This window comes from Trachinotus anak, unplaced genomic scaffold (assembly GCF_046630095.1).
Source record: "Trachinotus anak isolate AG129_WGS33_773 ecotype Australia unplaced genomic scaffold, CSIRO_AGI_Tana_v1 ptg000044l, whole genome shotgun sequence".
NCBI lineage: Eukaryota > Metazoa > Chordata > Actinopteri > Carangiformes > Carangidae > Trachinotus > Trachinotus anak.
This window is the reverse complement of record NW_027273895.1, coordinates 87,746-115,031: the sequence shown is the minus strand read 5'-3', so window position 1 is coordinate 115,031 and position 27,286 is coordinate 87,746. Positions and strand designations below refer to the sequence as shown.

Genomic DNA, 27,286 nt, shown 5'->3' with positions numbered 1-27,286 from the left:
CCTGTGTCACTGTAGGTCATTTTATATACTTCCTCTTTTATTTCGTTATCAGTATCTCTTCCTCCTGTTTCACACTCACTACCTGTCCAAGTGTGTTTCCCGCCACTTTGACTGTCTGCTGTGTCCGTCTGATTTAAGGGTCGAAGGACAAGAAGTCGAAGACTCGTGGTGACGAACCCCCACAGAATTATCACATCCTCTCAGCTGTGCAGAGCTTTTAGCCTCTTTTAGCTCATAGTTTTGGATTTCTAATATCTCCTCTTCAGCACACAGCATTAAATCGATTCTGAAACCCTTTAACCCCCCCGAATATAACAGCATGTCAATGCCTCACCTGCCTCACCTGAGCAGCTCAGAGGCAGACAGTAGAAACAGTAGAAACACCTGGTTTTGAAAAGATCTTTTCTTACTCAAAGACTGGTCTCAGATCAGCCCAGGTCTATACTTTATCCTCAACAGGGATCAACTTGCCTTTGTGTCATCATGTGTGTGTGTGTGTGTGTGTGTGTGTGTGTGTGTGTGTGTGTGTGTGTGTGTGTGTGAGCGAAAACCTCTACTTCAGACAAAACAAACCTCTCCACAAACCCAAACATCATCACTGTGACAATACTGTTCAAATGAAGCACAGCAGGGAAAGTAAAAGAAGAAAGTCTGAGGGAAAGTATTGAACTATTTCCTGTTTGATTCTGTTGATGCCAAACTCCCAGAACACACCTGGAGACAAACAAACAAACAGGCACAGGTGGAAACATCATGTGATTGGTGGAGATAATTACAGTCTGCAGATATAAAATACAAATTTACATGAACACACACTTGTTGTCCATGTGTCTGTAGAGTCTCTGCTCAGTCTTGGGTCAGATAGAAGAAACAGACACTTGTTGTTCAACTGCCACAAAATCATGTGAATCCAGAACGAGCAATGATCATCTATTGATCTGTCAGTTATTCTTACAATCATTCGATTACTTGTTCAGCCTGTGGTGAAGATTGACAGTTTATCAGAACAGCAGGTTCACATGGATCCACCTGAAACCCCCCCTAACCCTAACCCTGTGCGTGTGTGTGTTTGGATGTAAATTATGTGGTCCCAGCTGTTTCCTGTGGGCCAGAGGGCAAAGTGAGGCAGACACACTCCTCCCTACAAGTCAGTGTGTGTGTGTGTGTGTGTGTGTGTGTGTGTGTGTGTGTGTGTGTGTGTGTGTGTGTGTAGGGGTCAAGCCCACGGTCACAGACGTCTGTGTCATGTGTGGGGGTTGAGTGTGTGTTATTTTAGTCTAGACGACGCGTCTCACTTTGTGTGAATCTGCGTCAGCAATAACTTGTGACACCGTGAAGTAAAGTAACAGAACAACATGAACATCACTGTCAGGACGTGTTGGTCTGGCTCCTGTGACTCTGCACTGAACTGGTTGGTTGTCAGCAGATAAAATCAAAGTGTTTATGAGGGTACAATCAATAATTATCCCCTCTCTTATTGAGGATATTTATCATTACAACCTCACCTGTTGTTTTCTCAGGTGTGGACCTGAAGCCTTCAGGTAACACTCTTCATCAGCCTCCATTAACACTGCCTCCTTATGAGGCATGTTTATATGCTGCAGATAGAAGCTGTGTGCACCCACTGACACTGCTGATCTTACAGATTACACATACCTGTTTGGTTAAATTCTCCTCGGATATTAATTGTGTTTTTAAATAAACATTTGTTTTACATGACTTGTTGTTCACTGCTTGAATACAAAGTTAAAATATGTTTGTATTTCCTGAACTTAGTACCACAGGTTCTGTGCTTACAGTGATTTCAAACATTTCCAGTAGATTAATATGAATATTTAGAATATGTATCCCTCCAGCCAATCAGCTTTCAGCTTGTCAGCTGTCACTCAGTTGATATATATATATATATATATATATATATATATATATATATATATATATACAAACACACACACACACATACATGTGTACATCCTGCACTCAGGTGATGTTTGTTCAGTCACTAATGACATGTCCAAATATTTCTTATACCACAAGTGCATGAAATTAAATGAATCAATACAATCAATAAATTCAGTGAGTTGAGAAATAACACACACACACACACACACACACACACACACCTTCAAAACCAGACCCCCTTCATATGACAGTGAACCTTTCACCCCTCCCCCACCCTGCCTTCTCATGACCTGACCCTTGACCTTCGCCCTCCCAGACACCCAGACTGCCTCGCTTCTTCATCTCCTCCCTGCAGATGCAAAGCAACCTTAAGTTATATGCACCCCCCCCTCCACACACACACATGAATTCTAATGGAAATTATATGTTATATGCTGTATGTGTGTGTGTGTGTGTGTGTGTTTGTAATTTAAAGCTAAATGAAGTAAATCTCTGCTCAGCAGCATGTCCTGGTTTAGACTAATTCATGAGAGACAACAGAGATATTTTCTTGTATCACAGACTGCAGCCTCACATACATGTAACAGATTATTACTGATGTGGCTCAGCATAATTAAAGATTAAGATTCATCTCATCACACGTCACAGTTCAGACAGTCACTTATCCAGGCTCTGACTAAAGGAAAACAAGTCAACCATGTCACCATCTGATGTTGTACAAGGTCAAACGGCTCTGACTAGTTCATGGACACACTTTTTAACACAGTATAGGTCAACACAAGAAACTGTCGAGACATTAAGGACCAACAGTGACAAAGCAACTTGGGGAAAAAAACACCTCAGACTCACAAAAACAGACAAACTGAAGCTGTTAGAAAACTGTACAGGAATAAAAATCACAGGTACTTTTAAAAGTCAGACATGAAAACATTTGTCCTTTAACAGAGAAACAAACCCACATTAAAAGGTGACCCTGGACTGTCTCAGACTAATTAATGAAAAACAAGAGGCAATCTTCTTCACATGTACTGCAGACAGTCACTGCCTGTATTTATAGAGCAGGTCCTCAGACAGTCTGTGTGAATTTATTCACACTGCCAGACACACATATAGGCACAGCTCTGACTTCAGACTAATTAATGGGACAATATAGGTCTGACAGACAACAAGGGCCTCAGCTGAACACACTCTTGTATGCAGATCATATGCAGAAAGCCCACACAGATACACACAACCCTAACCCTAACCCTAACCCCCCCCCCCCCCCCACACACACACACACACACACACACACACACACCCAAAGTGACGATGACCTCGACCTCTAGACGCTTACTCTGCATGCATCTACATATATACATGATGAGACCTGCTGATGCCTGGTTTCTGTGTGGAGTGTTATTGGTGTCTAGACCAAGAAACAATGGACAGCTGAGAGGATGAATGAAAGGCATGAAGGAGAGAGGAAAGAGGCAAGGAAGAAGGAAGTAAGCAAAGGAGGAAGGAAGGTTTAACAAAAGCATTAATTTAGCCCCCAAAGCTAAAAACTGGCTATTTTTCCTCTATGTGAACGCAGCAGATTTGTCAACACTGTAATCTTCAGCTTTCACCATCAGATAGATGGATACATTGACACTTTTTTATCCTGAATGAAATTTAGGGCAGAATATTCAACTGGTTCTTCCCAGCATGCACCTCAGCTGTGTCTCAGTTCAGGCTCATCTGAGCCAAACAACAGGGAAACATTCTTTCAAGCATCAGAAGCTACTGCTAACGTGCATTTGAGCAGGGCAGTCAACCCACAGACCTTCAGAGGAAAAATCATTTATTAAAATCATCACTGTGTTTATCGTATGAGGATTAAAGTGACAACATCTGTCAATCAGAGAGCATCTTCACAGCTACCTCTGGTCTACATGTAAATATATTACAACTGACACCAAACACACACACACTGCACTGAGACAGCCAGACAGAGGTTTACATAATACGTCTAGGAGGCCAGAACAGAGAGAGAGAGAGAGAGACAGAGACAGAGACAGACAGAGACAGAGACACAGAGAGAGAGACAGAGACAGACAGAGAGACAGCGACAGAGAGAGACAGAGACAGACAGAGAGAGAGAGAGAGAGAGAGAGAGAGAGAGAGAGAGACAGACAGAGAGAGAGAGCGACAGACAGACAGAGAGATAGAGCAATAGAGAGAGACAGACAGAGAGAGAGACAGAGAAAGAGAGAGACAAAGACACAGAGAGATAGAGCGACAGAGACAGACAGAGAGAGAGACAGACAAGACAGAGAGAGAGACAGACAGACAGAGAGATAGAGCGACAGAGACAGACAGAGAGAGAGACAGACAGAGACAGAGAGAGAGAGAGAAAGAGAGACAGAGAGATAGAGCGACAGAGACAGACAGAGAGAGAGAGAGGGAGAGCGAGAGAGAGTGAGAGACAAAGACAGAGAGAGAGAGAGAGACAGAGACAGAGACAGACAGAGAGAGAGAGAAGTTTAGCTAATATCTGATTAGTTTTAATAATTTTTAATATGTCTCAAACAGCAGAATAACTGATGTGAAACAGACTGAACTCCGGTGAACATTTGAGACAGTTCATGGTGCAGACACACAGATTAAACACAGAACTCCACACGTGGCCTCAGCTTCAGCACCACAAACACTTCACACTGGTTCAGAAAGATCTTGTATCACATGGAGCTGCAGCTCAGACAGGAAGTGCACAGATTGTCTTTACTGACACATGACAACACCAGAGACAAGTTCCAGATGTGAGAGCTACTTTCTGTCACATCATAAAAGAACTAAACATAGCTGATTGTGGGTGCATCATACAGGGTTGTGTTACTGTAGCTGGTTATGTTGATGTGAAACAGGTTGATAAAATACCTGGATTCATTAAACAGAGAATGACCTTTATTCTTATCTATTCGATAAAGTGAAGACCAAACATCATGATATACACTATTTCTATTGTATTTTATGCTTCCACTTCTTTTTTAATACATAATTATATTATTGTATGCTATGATTGTAATTATTATTATTGACATTATTCTATGTTTCAGGTTTTTTTTTATACTATATATTATCTTATTTTATGTTTTAGGTGTTCTTTATATAATATAATCATATTATTGTGTTTCATGTTTCAGATATAAGTGATGCTACCTCTAATGAGAAGCTCAAAGTTTTATTTGTCAGGGCGGTTGATAGCCATAGCAACATTGCTAACACTTCCATTAGCAGGCAAAAGAAACAACTCATTGTCAGTTTGATAATCCAAACAAATAACATGTTTCCTGGCGATGACCTTTCACAGCGCGTCCTTCCTGTTGACAATGCTGTAGTCACTTCCTGTCCTCTCAGGAACACTCTGACTTGTTTCCTCGAATTTAGTAACAAAAATAAATGTCACTACCCTCCAGCTGAACTCACACACACACAAACACGGTATATAACATTTATATTGGCTATAGACAGACTGTGGAGGGTTTGATGCTGAGACGTCCAGACGTGCAGTAACAAATGTACAGAGAAACTTGCTGGTAGGAAATCATTCTTATGAGCTGATACTAGTAATGACTTCACCACACACACACACACACACACACACACACACACACACACACACACACACAGCCTGTGAGTAATGCTGATGTCATGTGCTTTGACTACCGATGTCTGCCACTCAGAACAGATGTGTAGTGTGTGTGTGTGTGTGTGTGTGTCTATGTGTGTGCTCTCATATGTCAGTGGGTGTAACAGGTATATGTAACCCTACAATTACAACTTCCCAGAGCCAGATGAGGGAGGATGTGCAGGAGAACATGGTTAAAAGTGACTCAGGATTTTTGGGGAATCAATCTGAATAACTAAATAAAGTGCTTACTTTCACAGGTTTAGTGTCAGTACACACAGTACACAATAACACACAACCAGAACTCAGCTAACTGAGTTGGTCTGGATGACTCACAGGCCACAGTTCTGGACAGCAGGTCCAGGGTGAGGTCTCTGTTTCATCCACAGTGGAACCTGGACAAATAAATCCTGAAGTGTTTTCAGACTCCATCACAGTCAGAAGATGTTTCTTTCATTCAGATCGACTGACAATAAAAACATATTGATATCTGTTATAAAGTGAGATCTTTTTTCTATCAGGTCCTTTTATCGTTTCATCTCATGATAACATGGATCATCCTGTTGGACTTTGTTCTCCTTTCATCTTTCCATCACGCTCCAGTCTGCACCGTTTTTATTACATAAAGACGAATGTGTTGTTAGTGTCACTCTCATTTTCTATCAACTCCTCTGTCTCTGTCTCTCTCTGTCTCTCTCTCTCTCTCTCTCTTTGTTCTCTCTGTCTCTCTCTCTCTTTGTTCTCTCTGTCTCTCTCTCTCCCTGTCTCTCTCTGTCTCTCTCTCTTTGTTCTCTCTGTCTCTCTCTCTGTCTGTCTCTCTCTCTCTGTCTCTCTCTCTCCCTGTCTCTCTCTGTCTCTCTCTCTCTGTCTCTCTCTCTGTCTCTCTCTCTCTCTCTCTGTCTCTCTCTCTTTGTTCTCTCTGTCTCTCTCTCTGTCTCTCTCTCTCTTTGTTCTCTCTGTCTCTCTCTCTCCTTCTCGGGTTTATCTGTTTCCCTCCATCTGTCTTCCAGACTAAACATCATGTCTGTTCTCAGACAGGGGAGCAGTGTGTCGGTGTGTCTCTGAGTGTGTGTGTGTGTGTGTGTAGTCTTATCTTCTCTTTGTGTTACAAGTCCTGTTATTGCTTCTGCTACAACGATTAAATCACTTCTGTTCAGACATCGACCTCTGTGGACGTACTCGTACCTCATATTTCTGTCTTAAATGGTTTGAGCTACGATTCCTTTATCCAATGAATTTAATTCTTAATGCTGCAGCACGAATCACGACACATGTCACTGGTCACATGTCTTGGGTTAAATGGGTTAAACAATAATGTTTTTCTAACAGTTGCATCAAGACAAAGCCTCTGTAATATCCAGGTCGATCAGTTATGGTTTTCCCAGTTTGGTGTGGAGGGACTTAACTGGTCTGACAGAATCCTGACTCGTCCAACAACTTTGCAATGACCTGGAACAATCTCTTCCTCTTGAAACACAGCAGGATCAAAGAAACTTCAGTCAGTTGTTTTTTAAACATCTGATGAAGTTTTCATGTCACAGTAAAGTCTGATGCAGTTTTACAGTGAGAGCATCCTCAGCTGTGTGTTATTCAGTCAAGTCAACCTTTATTGTCATTTCTCTGCATTCGCAGTACACAACTGAACCAAATGTCACTCCATGTCACTGACATACTCCAATAGCAGATACACAAACAATTCACAATACACATTAAAACCACAAAACTGGACAAAATGATGCAAAAAGAAAACATACGCCCAGAGCTAACCCGGAATGGACACCATTAGATTATAGAAAGAGTGACATCAGATCCTTGATGACTCCTCTCAGCCTCTCTCCACGTGTTTAACTTCCTCCTCCTTTATAAAGACTGAAAGCATCAGAATGAGGGCAGCCAGGTTCTTCTACCAGACACCGTTCATGCCCTTCATTCCTACATCACTATTGTGCTGCTTTTATTCCATGTAAGACCATGTAAGGGCGTGCATACAGAGGTACACATCAGAACTGGTCTGAGGTGCTGGTAGCATTTTTTTCTTGCCTTTCAATTTCTAAAATCTCTTTGAATGTCCCAAACTGGTTACTGTAAGTGATGAGGTTTTGAGTCTGGACTGTGACCTTCTCACCCGACATCATGATGGTCTGACTGGGAGAGACTGTGTCTGCAGCCTGGTTCCTCGGTCTGATGAGAAACCTTCACACGTGGGTGGAGCAGTTCCTACAGTAGATTAATGCCCATAGCCCATTTTGGATAAGTATATTCACATATGGTCCACACACTTTTGGCCATGTAATGCAGCACTACTATATACTTATATTTTAATGGAACTGCTGGTATTGAAATATCTCCTCCTTTGTCAACAAACCTGCTGAGGAGTCACTGAAACAAACTTGCCACAGATCTGAGATCTGTATCTGACCAGACTGAATTCATCTTGTGTCTTCAATCTTGTCATGGAAACTTTTAAAATCAATATACAGCACATCAACTATTAATATTTCAATTACTTATTGGATTAATTGATTAATTGTTTTGTCTATATTGTGTTTTGTCCAACAAACACTAATATTCAGTTTTGAGCTGAAACAATAGAAAATTAATCAATAACTGTTTTAAAAGTTGATTCACTGTTTTAAGATTTTTTTTTTTTAATATATTTTTTGGGGCATTTTTTGCCTTTATTGACAGGACAGTAGAGAGTCACAGGAAAGGGGCAGAGACGGGGGGAATGACACGCAGGAAAGAGTCGATTGGGAGTCGAACTAGCACTCGCCTGCTTAGAGCAGCCTTGTTTTAAGATATTTTTGAGCAGATATATCCTCTGGTTCCACTTTTCTTTACTTTGCGTGGTTTTAAACTGGCTCTGTGAGAACAAGTAAAGACGTCACAGGGCTTCAGGAAACTGTGACTGTGATTATTTGATAATGTCAATAATCAATAGTCACAGCCCTGATTCAGTTTATTATCACATACGACAGCGATCAAAGCAGTTACAGATTATTTTTCTGTAGACTCACTAATCAATTAATAAGCTCATCATTTCAGCTCCTCTACTATTATAACAAACATCTAGCACGACTGCTAAGGGAAGCTGGAGCAATTAGTCAATCAGTAGAATTGTTTATCTGCAGAAGATTAATTAGCAACAGTCCAATAATCAATGAACTGTTTTAAGTTGCCATTCCAATGCAAATATTTGCATTTTTGAAGGTTTACAACTGAATAACTTTGGGTTGTTGCTCTGACAAAACAACAAACAACAAACACACGGTGAACTGTGGGTAACTGGGATGAGTTTCGTCGACCACTTCCTGCTCTTTTTATCCTCTGTCAATTAATCAAGAAAAGAAGTGACAGCAGGACTGAGAAATTATCATGAAGATAATCATAAGTTGCAGCAAAAGAAGAACAACTGCAACTAATATCAGAGCTACTAATCAATACTTTACTGATTGATTTCTAGTAACTGTTTGTTTGTTGTTTTTTCAGTCTCTGACAGATACACACACAAACCTTACAGAGTCATGACTGTATAAATTATCAGTGCGTCTCTACCGGGAATCGAACCCGTGACCCGGTAATGTTTAGTGTCTGGCTTCACCAACCAACACATGAAGACACATGAAAGGAAACTCGTATATAAACACACACACACACATGCAAATGCAGGGATTCCCCGGATACAACCACACACGCACACGCACACGCACGCAGGCAGGCGGCTAGACAGACGTCTGGCTCTGCTCGACATGACGAAGCGACGGCAAAACTTCCCGCTCCCCCCTTTACCACCGCGAAAATCCACCGTTTCCTGCGGTGCCCGGCCTCCAGAGTCCTCTCCGGTAACTTCAGCCTCGTTTTTACCGTTAAAGCGACAGAGAAAAGGTGGATTTTTTCAAATGAAGTGACCTCGGATCAGAGGCAGACGGCAGTAACGGCCCCGGAACCCGGCCGAAAAAATCAGTGTATTTGTCAAACTCGGCTTTCACAGGAACAAAGCGGCTGAAAACCAGACTGAAAATCACACACATGAAACTGAACAGGACGTTTGTTCAGTTCGGCGCAGAGAAATGGGAAGTCTGGGGTCAAGTTCAAAATCAAGCTTTGTTCACCACGGGAGAGAAAACTTACCGTCTTTTAATTAAGCAAGCGATTCATTGATTTGTATGATTTTCTACAACCGGGATACAGAATGTTAAAAAGCCATACTTAAATACCAAATCCATTCAAAAAGAAAGACTGAGCACATTTTGTAATATAAATACAGATTCGTGTCACTGAAAATCAACATCACTGTGACAAAAATCAGAAAAGCTATGAACTGTTTTCCAAAAATAAGAAACTTAGCAAATTTCCCCTCTCTGTACTTGAGGAGTAGATCTGAGCCGATGGGACACAAACCGCTCTGTTGACTTATTCATCCATAACACTGGGTGTGTATCCTCATGGAAAGGATTTTAACCAGCGCTAAAGAAAAAGTCAATGAATTCCGAGCATAAAAAGTCAGGTTACTCACTGATTTCCATGCTCTGCAGGGAGGTGTAGCGCTTGCAGTTACAAGTACAGGAGACATTGGCGGCGGTGGCGTTTAAAACACCCATCAAGTTCAACATTTACAGCCTCCTGAAGCCAGACATGAATACTCCAGAAGAGGCAGACGGAGAGGAGAGGAACACAAAAAGCCACACCAAACTCCAGCCAAAAAATCCTCCCTTTTCTCTCCAGCCTGCTCTCCTGCCCCTCCGGTCCGTCCGTCCTCCTCCTGTCTCGGTTCTCTCCACCTCCTCCTCTTCTCTCCGGTTCCTCCTCCTTTTCCTCCGAAATCTATCTATATATCTACCGCTGTACCGTAGAAGTGTCGGTACAGCCGTTAAATGTAGTTTGAACGTTGCTAAAACGTAGTTCGGCTACTTTAAATGTCCGGTTGCGTCCGTTAGAAATCAGCTTTAGTGGTTCCGTGTTTTCCGCCGAGTGACCGGCGACTAAACCGCTACCGACGTCTGTCTGACTCTCTCTCTCTCTCTCTGTGTGTGTGAGTGTGTGTCAGTGTCTCTCTCTCTCTCTCTCTGTGTGTGTCAGTGTCTCTCTCTCTCTCTGTGTGTGTGAGTGTCTCTCTCTCTCTCTCTCTCTCTGTGTGTGTGAGTGTCTCTCTCTCTCTCTGTGTGTGTGAGTGTCTCTCTCTCTCTCTCTCTCTCTCTCTCTGTGTGTGTGAGTGTGTGTCAGTGTCTCTCTCTCTCTCTCTCTCTCTGTGTGTGTCAGTGTCTCTCTCTCTCTCTGTGTGTGTGAGTGTCTCTCTCTCTCTCTCTCTCTCTCTGTGTGTGTGTGAGTGTGTCAGTGTCTCTCTCTCTCTCTCTCTCTGTGTGTGTCAGTGTCTCTCTCTCTGTGTGTGTGTGAGTGTCTCTCTCTCTCTCTCTCTCTCTCTCTCTGTGTGTGTGAGTGTGTGTCAGTGTCTCTCTCTCTCTCTCTCTCTCTGTGTCAGTGTCTCTCTCTCTCTCTGTGTGTGTGTCAGTGTCTCTCTCTCTCTCTCTGTGTGTGTGTGAGTGTCTCTCTCTCTCTCTCTCTCTCTCTCTCTGTGTGTGTGAGTGTCTCTCTCTCTCTCTCTCTCTCTCTGTGTGTGTGTGAGTGTCTCTCTCTCTCTCTCTGTGTGTGTGTGAGTGTCTCTCTCTCTCTCTCTCTCTCTCTGTGTGTGTGTGAGTGTGTGTCAGTGTCTCTCTCTCTCTCTCTGTGTGTGTGAGGGAGTGTCTCTCTCTCTCTCTCTCTCTGTGTGTGAGTGTCTCTCTCTCTCTCTCTCTCTCTGTGTGTGTGTGTGTGTCAGTGTCTCTCTCTCTCTCTCTCTCTGTGTGAGTGAGTGTCTCTCTCTCTCTCTCTCTCTGTGTGTGAGTGTCTCTCTCTCTCTCTGTGTGTGTGAGTGTCTCTCTCTCTCTCTCTCTCTCTCTCTCTCTCTCTCTGTGTGTGTCAGTGTCTCTCTCTCTCTCTCTCTGTGTGTGAGTGTCTCTCTCTCTCTCTCTCTCTCTCTCTGTGTGTGTGTGAGTGTCTCTCTCTCTCTCTCTGTGTGTGTGTGTGAGTGTCTCTCTCTCTCTCTCTCTCTCTGTGTGTGTGTGTGAGTGTCTCTCTCTCTCTCTCTCTCTCTGTCTCTCTCTCTCTCTGTCAGTGGAAACAAGAGAAACAGACATGACATGATGTCAGTTCATTTTTATGTAGGCTATTTAACCCAAATAAATACACTTACACATTATATAAATATGTGTATATATATATATATATATATATATCTCAAATCAAATCAAATCAAAGTACTTTAATGATCCCAAACTGGGAAATTGTTGCGTTGCAGCAGCAGCATAACTTACAATATGTACAATATGATACAGAAAGTAACAAAAAAGAATGTACAATATTTCAATAAGTTATATATATATATATATATATATAATATATATATATATATGTATACAATTTAATTAATAGTTTAAATGGTTTAAATATTCTATATTTCTCAGGCTCAGATCCTCTCTTCTGATTGGCTGACTGACCTGTTGTTACTAGAGCTCCAGAGAGAAGCCTGAGAGAGGAGATGTAAAACTACACGGAGATGGTTTTCGGTTCTTAAAACTACAAATATATCTTCTGATGGAGATCAACACTTCAGATAAAACACAGAAGAAGAGTAAAATATGGACCTTTAGTATCAACAAATGCTGAATTTAAGTTCTCAGAGGAAACAGGCAAATGACAGCTCAGATCCCATCACTCATGGATGTCCATGCATCAACACTGAGATGTCCTGTGTCCACAGAAGAAAGTTGATGAATCACAATCACTGATTCCTAAAGTGAAACCGTTTTATTCGTTATTACTTTTAACCCCCTGGTGCGTTTGTTACAGCAAGAAGGAACCCCAGCTGATAATTCAGCTGCTGGTAAAAACCTCCTGAAAGTTCATAAATTAGAAGTTAGTTAGATTAGCAGTCTAAGCTCCCAACCCTTCCCTGATGTCCTATGCCTGTCGAACAGCATCAGTGAAACACTGACTTTAAATGTGAAACTACTTCAGTGCTTTTAACAGTGATAATCACCAGGTCTGTTTATTTTGGAGAGGAGACCTCTATAGATAATTCAGCTCCAGGTAAAAACATCAGACACTGAAGAAATCCAAACCGGGAGAAGCTGATTGCAATGGTGGTGAAGACAACAACTCCCGTGATCCCATGCTATTTCATGATATCACCCAATGTCGTCTTGTTTAGATTGAGAGACCCCAAGAGGCAGAAGTTACAGACTGTGCGTTTAATTACTTTATCTGAGCTTTCAACCAGTTCTACTACATAGAGCCTACATAAGCTGTGTCCCAGTTCAGGCGCCGCAACCTTTCAAGGCCAAGAAATGTGTCCCTCTTTTCCTGGGCAACAGCGGTTCCAACAGGTGGATCCTTCGTGGTCCAACATATCACAAGATTAATTGAAATCAAACAGCACAGGAGGAGAGTCTGAGGATCACACTATTAAATGTCAGTGTTGTGTTTCATCTCAGCCCAACAGTAATGGTACAACTGTTAAAACCAAGGACCTGAAAACCTTAAATTACTGTGAAGAAAAGGTACGAGTTGTCAAGGTTGCTAGGCAACAGGAGACGCACTTTGCCACACATTGGTAAGGGCGGGAACAGCTAGTGACACAAAGCGAAAAGCCTCAGTAGACCAGACTGTCTCATTTCAGTTCAGCCTTCGTGGTCTACATTGGCTACGAAATGCCGCAAACTGAAAACAACAAACTGTAACTTGATCTCACAATATGATTACACTGAAACATAAACACTAGGCTAATATTTAGCCCTAGCATGAAAATGTCCACAGTGAACATGATGTCTGCTTTTATTTTGGTCTGATGTTGAGAGTGCAGCTGTTTCACTGTCAGCTGTGTGTGTTTGATGGTTCGTCAAACTACATCTAGATTTAGACAAATTGTAACACATACCTTGAGTGTCTGACCCCCTTAGCTGCAGCAGCTTCACAATAAAAGCCTTCCTGTGGTGCTCGGTTGCTTTGTTCACCCTTATTTTTCAGCCTTAACCAGTGAAAGGCCAAACAGGGATGTAGTTTAATGTCTTGTGACAAAACATGAAAACACAGCATGTTGTATTGTTACTCAAAATATTAAGCACCCTGTTCTCATGTCAGTTAAACACGCTGAAGTGACACGAAGGCAGAGGCCCATTAAGAGCTTATTCAAGATTATACAGCAGTGAGCACATGTACAGACATCCACAACACCTTTAAAATATTCATCATGTCAAAAGAGCCATGAAGCTGAAAGTTAGTGTCTTTGAGTGTGTGTGCGTGTCTAAGTCTGTGTGTATGTGTGTCTGCAGTGGATCGACAGAGCCAGACAGCATTGCGTCACCTCCATGATTGACAGACCCCAGGGACCAATGGGGCGAGACTGTAACAGCATGTCTCATCTGAGTCAACTTTCTAATTAGGTCTGCTGAAGTTTATGGCTGCATGTTGAAGTGGTTTTATGGCCCAGCTGGACTCAACACAGCCCTGATCGACTCACATCCATCTCTCAGTCTGAACAGTAAATACAACATGTTTCCTTTAACAAGAAAAGCAACAGATTACAGCTCTGCAGCAGGAAGCAGTGAGGAGTCTGGCTAAAAGACACTATGGCAGGACATGAGGATCAAACCTTTTTGTGTAATGAGTGTAAACTAGCCCTTTACCATGTTTAGTTTAATATGAATTTTAAATAAATTGTCTGACAGCTGTTCATCACATCATATCAATCATCCTGAGTGACACTGATTTAAACAGTATGGTAACAAATGTCAACCAATCAATCCCATTAAGATACACCAGTGTAAAAGAGGGTATGAGGTCTCTGCTGCCCCCTGCTGGGCGCCAGCAGCACCGACATGAGTGACACCACCAGGCCTGTGCAGACTGAACCAAATACACTGGTGTGGACTGCTCTTGTCCCCCTTGTACTGCTGTTACTGGATACTGGACTGGATCATCTTTCAACAGATTAGGTGTTAACATGTTATCTGACACTGCACCAGTATGGGCTCTACTGAATAAACTTTTGGGGAAACACAGCTTTCTTGACAGCAGTTATGTTTTTGGGATTTAAACAGCAGTAAACTCCAGACTATACTGTATCAGCGCACACATCGAAAAAAAACTTCTACAGGTAATGGATCAAAACACAAAATGAGACAGAGGAGGTGCAACCTGAGCTGATATTCACAGGAAATTAATTTTTAATCTAACATTGTCAAATTTGACAAAAACAATCTTTGCATAGAAAATAAGGATTAAAATGGTTGCTTCAGATTAAACCTAAGCCCTGTCAGAATGACAGAGCCTGAAGTAGTTATTTAGTTACATACAGTAACTGTGAATCTGGATCCAGAATGTGATGCCCCCTTTGATTTCCACTGAAGTGGTCCAATCCACAGTGTGCTGTAAAGTGAACATATGCTGTGTGTCCACTATAAACCTCCTCATGTATAATCAGTGGTGTAGTACAAGCAGCAGAGCTCCTCTGTCTGTGGCTGCAGGCTGAGACAGTGAGAATTGAGTCGGCTGTGAGTCAGTTTAAAGGGGCTGAGTCACCAAAATGGACGCCCAGGTGTGGTCATTCTTTGTTTATCTCTGTCTTTCTCTCTTCATCACACCCTCCCTCTGAAGAATGAAGAGGGTGAATCACTGGGCTGAGGACTCTCTCCCTGCCCATCTGACGCTCGCTCAGAGTGATGTGTCTGTTTAGAGCCGTCTTTTCTGGTGTTCAGACTGAAAGTGGCAGGCAGGGGCTTTGGTGGTGATGGTGGGGGCCCTTTGTTTGGTGAGATATACAATCCAGCAAGACTGGTTTGAGTAACAGATCCTTGAGTTTGAGGCTTATCAGACACCAAAACTCTGCAGGACTGTTTATAACTCTGTGACATTATCACAATCATCTTATCCTCCACCTTGATGATTGTGAGTTAAGAACAGTGGTGTTCCTGTTATCTACAGTTATCTACAAGGGTGATGCATACATGCATATAAGATTGCAGCCCTGTCACTTAAATATTGTGTTTATAAACTTTTTGCAGGAATCATTATTACTGTGACTGGAATGGAAGTCATGAGGAAGTGGCCTGAACTGGTTAAATTGAAATTGTGTTTATAAAGCACAAAATTTTTAACCAATGGTTACTCAATGGCAAAGGTAACCTCTGCCTGGAGGATGTGTCTGATTTGGAAACCTCAGAATTGCATCTCTACTTTTCGCAGATTATGTGGTTCTGTTGGCTTCATCAGAACATGACCTCCAGTGCTCACTGCGATGATTTGCAGCCAATTGTGAAGCGGCCAGGATGAGAGTCAGCACCTCCAAGTCTGAGGCCATGGTTCTCGGCGGGAAAGTGGTGGACTGCTCCTTCCAGGTTGGGGGTGAGTTGTTGCCCCAGGTGACAGAGTCCAAGTATGATGGGGTCTTGTTCACAAGTGAGGGTGAGATGGAGTGGGAGACTGACAGACAGATGGTGCAGCATCAGCCGTAATACGGATGTTATACCATGCAGTTGTGGTGAAGAGGGAGGGAGAGCCAGTTAAGGTGGTTTGGACAGGAACCAGGATCCTGGGCACCTGCTTTTGGAGATTCTCTGGGCACCTAAAACTGGGAGAAGACCCAGAATTCACTGGACAGATTACATATCCCATCTGGCCTCAGAATGGAAAAGCAGAAAGCATTGCTGGAGAGAGGGACATCTGGAATACCATGAATGGATGGAATCCCTTAGGGATGGATGGATAACACTGATGATGTTTTAGTTGGCAAAAGGAAAATAAAATGAAGTGCATTGCCCTTTCACGCTTTACAGATACGTTCAGTATGAACATTCTGTAACTTGACAGAAATTTTAATTGAGAAAATTTTACCATCTTCTTTACTCCAAATAGGGTTATATTAAATTTCTTTCAAAATAAGAAATTAATGTTGAAAATGAGTGGTATGTAGATGTTATTTCTAAGTGGTTGATTGGCCAGATGCTGGATATGAAACCCTGCTGTGTCAAAGCCTTGGTCATATTGAAACGAACAAATCTTATATTAATGTATGATTGTTTTAACCCTGACAATACAACACCAGGCAGGGAGACAAAGCATGGACACTGTGTGATACACACCCTCAGACCCCCCAGACATTTTGTCTTGGTGGGTGTTTCTAATAACTCCTCCCATTATATTCAAATGTCCCATTAAGCGATAACAGGAACCTGAAGTTAAACGAGCTGAATGCAATCATTTAATCATTTGATCATTTTTTGCTGTATCGTTCACACCTGAGCTTTTCCTCCTGTGATATGTCAGAATGAATTCCATGTGAAAAGCCTGTGGAGTTAGGTCTTGGACTCTGTGTTATCCTTGACATCTTGAGGTGGTGACTTCAGTCTTGCTGTGTCAAATAATGAGACTGTCTTTTAACAAACAAGCCCATTGGTCGTCTGTCAGCAGGTTATCATAACCCAGTGTGAGGTTTTGTTGCTAGGCAACATCTAGTGGTCATAGTAATGATGACAGGAGCAAAGGGAAAAGTGCGGTGACGTAGTTTATAGAGCGACAAAGTCCACGTCAGGAGGAGGTTGGGGTGGATGGATGAATATGACACAGGAGAGCGGTGTTCCATTCCCATGTGACAGTAGCAGTTTATGCTGTTTCTATTATCCATGACCATTTGTTGTTATTATTGTAACCATGACAACAAAGATCAGCTAATGTTGAGGAAGTACTTATTTTAACCCAAATCACCATCTTTACTAAACCTAACCAAGCTGTGACCGTTATTATAGTAACCATGACAACCAAGGTCTGGTACACCTGCCACTGAAGGAGACACTCCTATTGGTTGTATCAGAGGGCTGAAAAAACAACCTGTATGGTTGTTCAGGTTGGACAACTGGTTGAACACAAACTAAACTGAGACAGTGCTGCTGTTGTTCTGAACACCGTCTGTCTCCCTCCATAACTTTTTCTTTATTTCCGTCTGATTCTTTGTCGACTCATTTTTCGTTCCTGTCTTTTGATGCATATGTTCATTAAATTCTCCAGGTTTCTGTTTTTCACACAGTTGGTTTCATTCTGTGCTTCACTCTCTCCTTCTCTGCATCTTGTTCTTGGTTTTCTTTCATCTTTTCCATTTTCTCTCTTACTTTCCATCTCTGTGCTCGTCCAAGTCCTTTACTTTGTAATTTTCCCTTCACTTATCCTTCTGCCTTTTTCCTTCTTTTTCAATTTAGTTCAATTTGACATGCATTATTAGTGAGTGAGACAGATGCAAAATTTCCAAAACAAATCACTCTCTCTCTCTCTCCGTCTGTCTTTGTCTCTCGGCCCAGGTGTGTGGAAGTCTGTGTCTAATGCCTGTATTCGGGGCAAAAGCCGTCAGAGTCTTAGGTGGTGGCCAATCCCGTTGCAGGTGGGATTAAACAAGGATTAAACATGTTTCTCCGTGAAACCAGACAGACAGACTAGCACTAATCTGACTTTAGCCCTGCACTGAAAAACGACAGGCTTGAGCAATTCCACTCTTCTGCGACTGCAGTTTGTGTATAGTATGTGTGTGTTCATGGTTGTGGGTGTGTGTGTATTCCTGTGCTTCTACCTTTATGGGAACCAAATGCCCTCTGAAGAGCAGAAAGGTGAGGGAAGAAAAAAAAACTGTGTCATAGGTCTTGACGCCTACAATGGTTTAGTTTAGCATTAGGACTTAGTGTTAAGTCCACAGGTAGGATTAGGGCTTGGGTAGGGTTTATAATTATGGCTAAAATGCTTAACATGAGTTTTATCCCTGGCTGTCCCTTGGATGATGGAGGACAGTCCTCAAAATCAAAGAAAAGAAAACTGATTGTTTACTGTGATTAAATATTGCACGCAAGTCTCAGATGTTTTTACAGCTTTTTACAGCTCCCTAACTGGTTGTCCTGCTGCATCCTCATAGTGTCCATTTACAAATGCAATCTTTTGTCCTATATCCTCTGACCAGAAAACAGGACAGCGTTCATCATTCAAACGCTTGTAATCATATACATTCATGTTCCTGTAACAAGGAGCTCTTGGGACAGTCAGACAATAAACCAGACTTCCATAAAACTGATGTAGCGACGCAGGAGGAGGGAGTGGTCTGCCTCCTGTTTCCCACAGACAGTTGAGACTGGATTCTTTTAACCACGACGACAATCATTCCCTAAACAAATTGTTACCACATTAGAACAGAAAAGGTGGCAACTTCAGAAAACTGTGAAAAAATAATCTGCATTCTTTTTAAGATTGGAGGATTTTTTTGACAGAAAATACAGAGTTTGAAATATGGGGGGGTTGGGAGGGGGTCTGATTGCCCCCCTATAAGAGGTAAAAATAACAGTTTGGGGGTTTGTAATTCCTCCAGCGAGTTCTGGGTCTACCCCTTTGACAAACCCAGAGAACCTCCAAAGGAAGGTGTCCAGGAGGCTTCCTAATCAGATGCCCAAAAGATTGGATTGGTGGCATCAGCAGTAATGCAGGCACCGTGCCCGACTGTTGTGGTGAAAAGGGAGCTGAGTCGAAAGACAAAGCTCTCCGTTTACCAGTCGACCTTTATTCTGAAGCTCACCTGTGGTCATGATCTCCGGGTCGTGAGCATGAGATCACAGATACAAGCAGCTGAAACGATTTTCCACTGCAGGATGTCTGGGCTCAGCCTTAGAGACAGGGTGAGGAGCTTGGACATCCACTCAGGGTAGAGTGGCTCATCCTTCATGATGAAAGGAGGCAGCTGAAATGGTTTGAGCATCTGCATAAGATCAGGTTAATGGAAAAAAACCTATGAGAACAGGGCAAACCTGTGTCAGGTAACAGTAGCTCCTTTATTCTTTATTCTGTCTTTACATCTTCAGCCACTGATTCTCATCCCTTGTCCTTCAGCTGTGCAGCTACAATGAGGTGCTGACACTGTCCCCGTCTCCTGTTTATCCACCAGGTCGAGTCAGAAAATCAAACAAACCCCCAATTTAGACAACTTCATATGGAAGAGACAACAACTGCCAAGTGTCATCACCATCAAACTGCCACTGTCACCATTTACAGAACCACTTCCTGGTGCAGCTGTGACCTACAGCACCAAACAAGTTGTTCTGACCTGAGCTCAGCTTTAGCTTTAGTTTCAGAGTGAAGGATTTAATCTGAGCAGAGATGATAGACAAAGCCACAGAAACATGACTCATGTTGAAATAAACTTTGTTCTCTGATAAAAGCTTGACATTTGACTAAAATCTGTGCTTCAGGATATTATAAACAGGTTCACGCCTGGGTGCGCGCGCACACATACACACACACACACACACACACACACACACACACTGTCACCCTCTCCTCTCACTGTAGCAGCTGTGTGAGGTAATGTCTGTGTCTGTGTCTGTGCAACACCCTGCAAGAATAACAAACCTCTCTCTCTCTCTCTCTCTCTCTCATCCTTTTTCTTTCTCATTATCTCACCCTGTCTGTCTTTCTGTCTGCCCCTCCACCTTTAACTCCCTCCCTCTCTCTCCCTCCTCTGTCTGCACTCATCTGTTCCTTGCTCGCCCACCCCCTACTCCCTTGCTCCTGTTTGAGGCTAGACGCAGCAGACTATTAAAAATGTCCTCTGTCAAGATGAGATTGTGTCGTAAACAAAGAGAGAGAGAGGATGCTGAAACAGGCTGAGGGAGGGAGGAGAGGAGAGATGAACAAAAGAAAAACAAACGGAAACAGTCAAACTGAAGTCATTGTCACAGTTCATTCACCTCTTCAACCTGAACACTGAGGTTTACATTGTCATACTCCACAGACTACGTGTTAGAGAATGTGTTTGGGTTTCATTCAGAAATGTTTCACTTAAACACAATCAAAATCACTGAGGTCAGTCCAAGACTAAGCAGTTTTGAGACCAAGAAGTCAAGTCCAAATGGGGTCAAGTCAGGGCAAAGACCAGATCCACAGAGGCTCAAGACCACAGACTGTAAATAAAGATGGATGGAGCCTCAGTGATGTCACTATCAGGTTTCTGAAGTTCAGAGTGAGCTGCTCCACCATCGCACAGTGCAGTTGTCGTAAAGGAGGAAATGATCTCTAGAGACCAGATCAGTTTTTGTACCAGGCTGTAAATATGTTTATTTCTGCTGTAATGTTGAAAATTTTAACATGGGAGTCTATAGGGACTGACTCACTGTTGGAGCCAGACTCTAGTGGTTATTAGAGGAACTGCAGCTTTTTTAGCCTGTCACTGTTAATGCTTCATGTTTCAGACCTGAAGGTTGAAGCTTGGGGTCAAGTGAGGGTAAAGACCAGATTGACAGAGGCTCAAGACTCGAGACGGAGACCAAAAACCAAACAGTTCTCATTTATAATGTAGAACAAACTGTGAGTGCAAACGCAGAGTAAATTCCTCTAAATGTTGCATTATTTGTGGAATAATATTAAATACCAAATTTTCTTGCAGAATGTTACAAGCTATTTTTTTTCCACTTGTTTTTGTACAAAACTACAAAAAGTCTAAAATGCTCAGCTGTAATGTGACATGGAAATTAAACTTTACCTGCACTAGTGCTAATCAGCTATAATTGCACTTTTTCTGTCATATCTCCTCGGCAATATCGTATAACTTTTAAATCTGCTTTTAACTCTGTTTATTATTTATTTTTTAGTTTGTCTTCAATTTTATCTTGTAAAGCACTTTGTAACTGTGTTTTGAAAGGTGCTATATAAATAAAGTTGTAGAAATACGACAACTGCTACTGAAACAACCCAACATTTGTTTAAATGTACTTCATGTAGAATATATTCAGAGCTTTATTTTCCCATCAAAACAAAGTGAAATTTAGCTCTCTCTGATTCTCTAAGCCGGTGAGCTCTGTAGGTGTGCTTGTGCGTAGGAATATGGTAGTTCAGTGGCTGAAAAAAATGTAGTCCCAAAGGAAAGTGCCCTTTTTGATGCCGTGATCTCAGCAGAAACTGAGCAGAGGACATTAAAAGAATAAAAAGAAGTAGCTGGCACACTCCGACAGAGACATGTAAGTTGTGTAATACGTCTGTCTAAAAATTAGATTTATATGTGTGTGTGTGTGTGTGTGTGTGTGTGGTGGATTTAATGATGTCATTGTATAATCAGACTAATCTGATTACAGCGTGACATATTTGATGCCTCTCAGTTTCCTGTCTGTCTGTGTCTCACTATCTGTCTCACTGTCTCTCATCAGCCTCCAGGTCTGAAACATGAAGTATCAACAACCTGCAGTTCCTCTAATGACCACTAGAGTCTGGCTCCAGCAGTGAGTCAGTCCCCATAGACTCCCATGTTCAAATGTCCAACTTTACAGCAGAAGTAAACATGTTTACAGCCTGGTACAGAGACTGTTCTGGTCTCTAGAGATCATTTCCTCCTTCATGACACCTGTACGGCTGAATTTATAGAACTCACCTGTTTACATTTTATTAAGGACTAAAGTTATGGAGAATTGAGACATGGCCTCTTTGAGTGGCAGGAGAGTGAGTGTATGATTGTGGTCTTCACAGAGGCCACGTCTTTATTTGGTAAAATGAGTCTGCTGTCGTCTCTCTGGAGGCCAGTCTGGTCAGGTTCACAGTACACAGAAATATGTGCCTTATTAACACTCACTGTTCATTGCGAGGACATAATGTGGTGACAAAAGAGATGAAGGACAGTCCCTCTGTCTCACTTTTGGTTTGTCTGACTGTCTTTCTGTCTGTTGACTGACTGACTGCCTGTCTGTCTCTCCAGTTAAATTATGGACTGCCTGTCTGTCTTCACCGCTTGACTATTAGTCTTGGATAAATACTCTGTGTTGCTTACTCACTCTCTCTCTGATCATCTCTCTGTTGTGCAGAGTATCTGTCTTCTTGACCAATGACCTGTCTGTCTGTCTGTGTGTCTGTCTGCTTGAATACAAACAAAATGTATGTACACACACACACACACACACACACACACACACACACACAAGGCTTTCTTTAGAAGTCAATATTGTTTTAGCAGATTGAGACAATTCTTTCATCCTGAACAGCAAAGGAAAAAAGTTCCAGTTTAAAGACTGGAACTGCAGCAGTGGATAAGCCTATTACAGTGTGTGTGTGTGTGTGTGTGTGTGTGTGTGTATGTGTTTGTAGGAGGTTTTTGGACCTGCCGATTACTCATCACTGAGCTAAGACACACACACATGCACAGTGAGTAAAGCCTGTGTGACTGATAGGGTTTCCTAATACTGTGTCTCTGTTCTGGTTCAGTGATGTTTAGTCTGTGTGTGTGTGTGTGTGTGTGTGTGTGTGTGTGTGTGTGTGTGTGTTTGTACGTCTGTGTTAGTGTCATGCTTGTTCCCTTTCATACATTCTGGCTATTCACTCATTTGATTTTTCATTTAATATTCTCCTGTTCCTTCTTTTTTCTTACTTTCTTTCTTTTTTTTCTTCATTCTTCTCATTGTTTATTTTTTCCATGTTTCTGTTTCTTCTTATCTATCTGTTTGTTCAATCTAATTTTTGTCTCTGTTCTCTTCTTTTTCCTCCTTTCATTTCTTCTGTTACTTTTTCTTTTTCATTTTCTTCCCTCCTCTCTAATCCCCAGCTCATTGCTTTTCCTCCAGTATTTCCGCATCTTCCTCCCCTCTTTACCCCTCCCTCTCTCTCTCTCTCTGTCTCTCTCTATGTCTGTCTGATACTACACCTCTCTTTCCTTCACATTGTCCTCCCTCTTTTTCCCTTTTCATGCTCCATCTCACCCCCCTCCTTCACGCTCCCTCATTATTCGGTATAATCGGTTGTCTAGACAGCGACACCCCACACAGATCACACCTGAGAGAGCACGATGGAGGGAGCAGAGAAAAGAGACAGACAGAAGAGAGGTGATAAAATGATTTGGCTTTGTTTTCCACTCCTGAAATTCTGAGAGAGAACACTGTCGGGGGGGGGGGGGGTGCAAGAAAGAGATGAAAAAAACAACACACAGACAGACCAATGGAGAAACTGCAGCCTGACAATATAAAATATATTCAGTTGTTTGGTTCACTACAGTCTAGACTGGTTTATTTTCTGTGTGTGTGTGTGTGTGTGTGTGAGAGAGAGAGAGAGAGAGAGAGAGAGAGACATTCAGAGTAGACATTTTGACCACATGAACACTTTACTGTAACATGACATCTATATCTGGATAAAGAAAAATGCATATTAAAGCAGCTATTTGTAAGTTTAGCTACAGCTACATAGCTAATGATAGCATTAGCAGCTGTTGAAACATTGTGATTCAGCATCAAACTTCATTCTTTACTCACCAACATCTGTCTCCAGAGGTGGTAACAAACACCAGTGTTAACTCTTCTTTCTATCATGTCTGCTCCCCAACAGAAGTTAGCATGCTAACCAGCTAGCTCCTGCCCATCTTTACTTTCCCATAGTAACTCAATGCAGCCTCCAGACTGCCCTGAAGACATAGCTGCTCAGAGGACGTGTTATAACCCCTTGTGTTATAAAGACAACGATGGGTGAAGCTCTAGTTAAGCAACAATCAGAACCAAATAGCCACTTTAAAGGGCTGGAGTTACAATGTTTTAAGTTTTTGTTTGAAAAAATCATATATGGACACATGTCACTTTTATTATGGAAATGGCGCTCACAGTTGAAGGAAGGCAGCCACTCAGTAGCCTGGTGGTCCAGCACCAGTAACAAGTCATCCAACCTGAACAACCATACAGGTTGTTTATTTTTCAACCCTCTGATATAACCAATAGGAGTGTCTCATGAAATAGCGCCCCTATGGTAGCAGGTGTACTGGACCTTGGTTGTCATAGTCACAATAATAAACACACAGACTCTACAGAAAAGCAGCGTACATGCCCTTGTTGCCATAGTAACTATAATAACGGCTGCAGCTTGGTTAGGTTTAGTAAAGATGGTGATTTGGGTTAAAATAAGCACTTCCTCAACATTATACGATCTTTGTTGTCATGGTTACAATAATAACAATGAACAGTCATGGATAATAGAAACAACATCAACTGCTCCTGTCACATGGGAATCGAACACCGCTCTCCTGTGTCATATTCATCCATCCACCCCAACCTTCTCCTGACGTGGACTTTGTCGCTCTATAAACTACGTCACCGCACTTTTCCTTTGCTCCTGTCATCATTACTACGACCACTAGATGTCGCCTAGCAACAAAATCTAACTATGGGTCATAATAACCTACTGACAAGATGACCTATGGGCTCTTTTGTTATTTGAGAACAGTCTCGGCATCAGATACTTATCAGACAGCAACAGTAGTGGGTCCTGTATTTGTCTCTAATGTCATCTAACAATAAAGAAAATGCTCACTAAGGCTCCAACCTCACAAACCATCTTTCTAATTCACTGTTTGTTCTGGGACTTCTAACAAAATTTCTAACTTGTAACATTACAGTATAGCAAACTAATGTTACCATTATTCACATCGCCATCAAGTTTGTCAGTTTATTATAATGACCACAAACAGTTACCCTAATGTCATAATTACTGTCTCAGGGTACATTGTTCCCTTGTTGCTTTCATGTTTGGTGAACTTGAATGAAGGAGGCGTGGTCAAGGTGTCAACTGTCAAATGACTGACAATGAGTTCCCTGTCTGGAACTCTGGGAAATGTGATTCAAAAACAAATCTGCAATTTCCACACATCAGAATAGCTACTTGAAGACCTGATTATTGAAAATTATGTTGTTTTCTAATGATGACAACAGCATTGAGATGTGTCATCTTCACTGTTGATGTTTCTCTGGACTTTCTGAGTAGAGCTGGAAATCATTATCTGGGCAACAGACTTGAGAATTTTAAGGATATTCTCATCCCGAAATTTAAGATTGAAAAATCTTGAAGCAAGCCTTAAATTTGGTTTTCAAATTTTAAATAAGTAGACATTATATATATGCATGATTATTCATTATGTACACTATATTGTTTAATATATTCAAGGGACACCAGCTTCTTTTTTTCCCAAGCTGTGCTCTGCTCTTCTTCACTGTTTGCCTTCATCTACAGTACAAGCAGACAAACTAGCAAGGCAGCCGAAAGCTAGCTTATCATCACTCTCATCTATCTCCATCAGTCATATGACCCCTTGCTTTGCTGGTCATAGTGGGCTGAGTGCCTCCCCCAGCAGGTGAGTTGCTTAGCTTAGCATAAAGACTGGAAACAGGAGGGAACAGAAACCGTGGCTCTCAAAAATCACCCACTGCACCTTTAAAGCTCACTTACCTGTACATAAACAGAGGTGTAAAAATGTCAAATTGGAGTTTTGTAGGGAGATATGTGCAGCAATTTGGTGAAATATGCACATACCTCACTGTACACTGTAAATTTCCCTGGCTGCTGTTTGCTAAAGAAAACATGGGCTGTGCCCAATATCATTCCCCTTTTACCACTGTTATGATTATTTGAGTCTGAAATGCATGCACGATGTCCAACATGTTGAAAAAAAACATTAAGAGGTCAATACTGACCCCTATGGGTCTTTGGGTCTACTGCACAAATATTTCCAACTGAAAAGCATTTACATTGTGGTGGTACATTAATCAGTAACCTTCTTTCTGGATTCAAAAATGAAATGGGGAAGATATGACAACTGTGAAATGTATTTAAATAAGCTAGCGTTGTTCTGTCAGCCAATACATACTGACGCACTAACTACAAAGCAATAAACATAATATTGAATAATAATCTAAAATATGAACATTCAGTAAAGCAGCTACTGAGAGATACTGGTTTGTGTAAACTGGTTTAGGTAATTAGCTGCTACACCATGCATGCATATTACTCTAATACCAATATTAATCAATTTTAATGACACACTACGGATGTTGGGCTGAAATTTATTAAGAGACAAGGCCATGATAAGTAATGATAATTATCTTTATTTTAGCAGCTTACAAAAAGTTACATGGTTTTTAAATTAGAAAATCAAGATTTTCTAAACATTTTTAGTATAACAGGCAATAAAATAAGGCAAAAATTAAATTAAATTAAATTAAATTCACCACAAATAAATAAATGCAGAAATCACATATTAGAAATGAAATAACAAAACTATTTTTAACATTAAATTAAAAAGTGCTCAATAAGTGCTTTATTATCATTAAAAACCTGTCAATAATCTTTATTTGGTTGATTTAAGAATGTTTTGTTGTCTTCTCTTAAAGAGAATTGAGTATGTGTTTTTAGTAATGTTACTGTTGTCTCATCATTTTCGTTTTTATACCACTTTTTGGCTACCTCATGAAAGTATGCCAATCGTCAAGTCTCTTTTGCTTGTATTGATGAGGTAAAAGTTGATTTTTACAGTCCATAATTTTGGAATAATTTCCTATAGATTTCCTCCTATGTAATGTTGGTGCTTATGGGGAAAATTGACATTGTTCACCTGTACAGTCATTTAATTACTAGCACAACCTCAGTCAGTCAGCTGAGCAGGCAAAAATCAAATGTATATTAAGATAAGCATTCATAGAGCCCTATAGAGAAAAAATCCAAATGATAAATGAATATTTACTTTGGTTTAAATTGATGATCCAAGGAAAATTTTACAGATATAAAATAAATAAAGTGTACAGATTAATAATTGTGTTGTGTTTACTTGCAGTACTTAGATGTAACCACAAGATGTCACTAATGTGTTCAATGTGTCGTCTCTTATCT

General features: G+C 41.4%; 1 protein-coding gene across 1 annotated transcript in view; it reads right to left on the bottom strand.

Moving 5' to 3' along the window:
• Positions 1-10,598, bottom strand: part of pmepa1 (prostate transmembrane protein, androgen induced 1) — a 29,378-nt gene extending 18,780 nt beyond the window's left edge. Inside the window, exon 1 of the mRNA XM_071473046.1 lies at positions 10,071-10,598. Coding sequence (XP_071329147.1) covers positions 10,071-10,167 — 97 coding nt within the window. The 5' untranslated portion in view covers positions 10,168-10,598. The remainder of the gene's footprint in view (positions 1-10,070) is intronic.
• Positions 10,599-27,286: the final 16,688 nt, after the last annotated feature.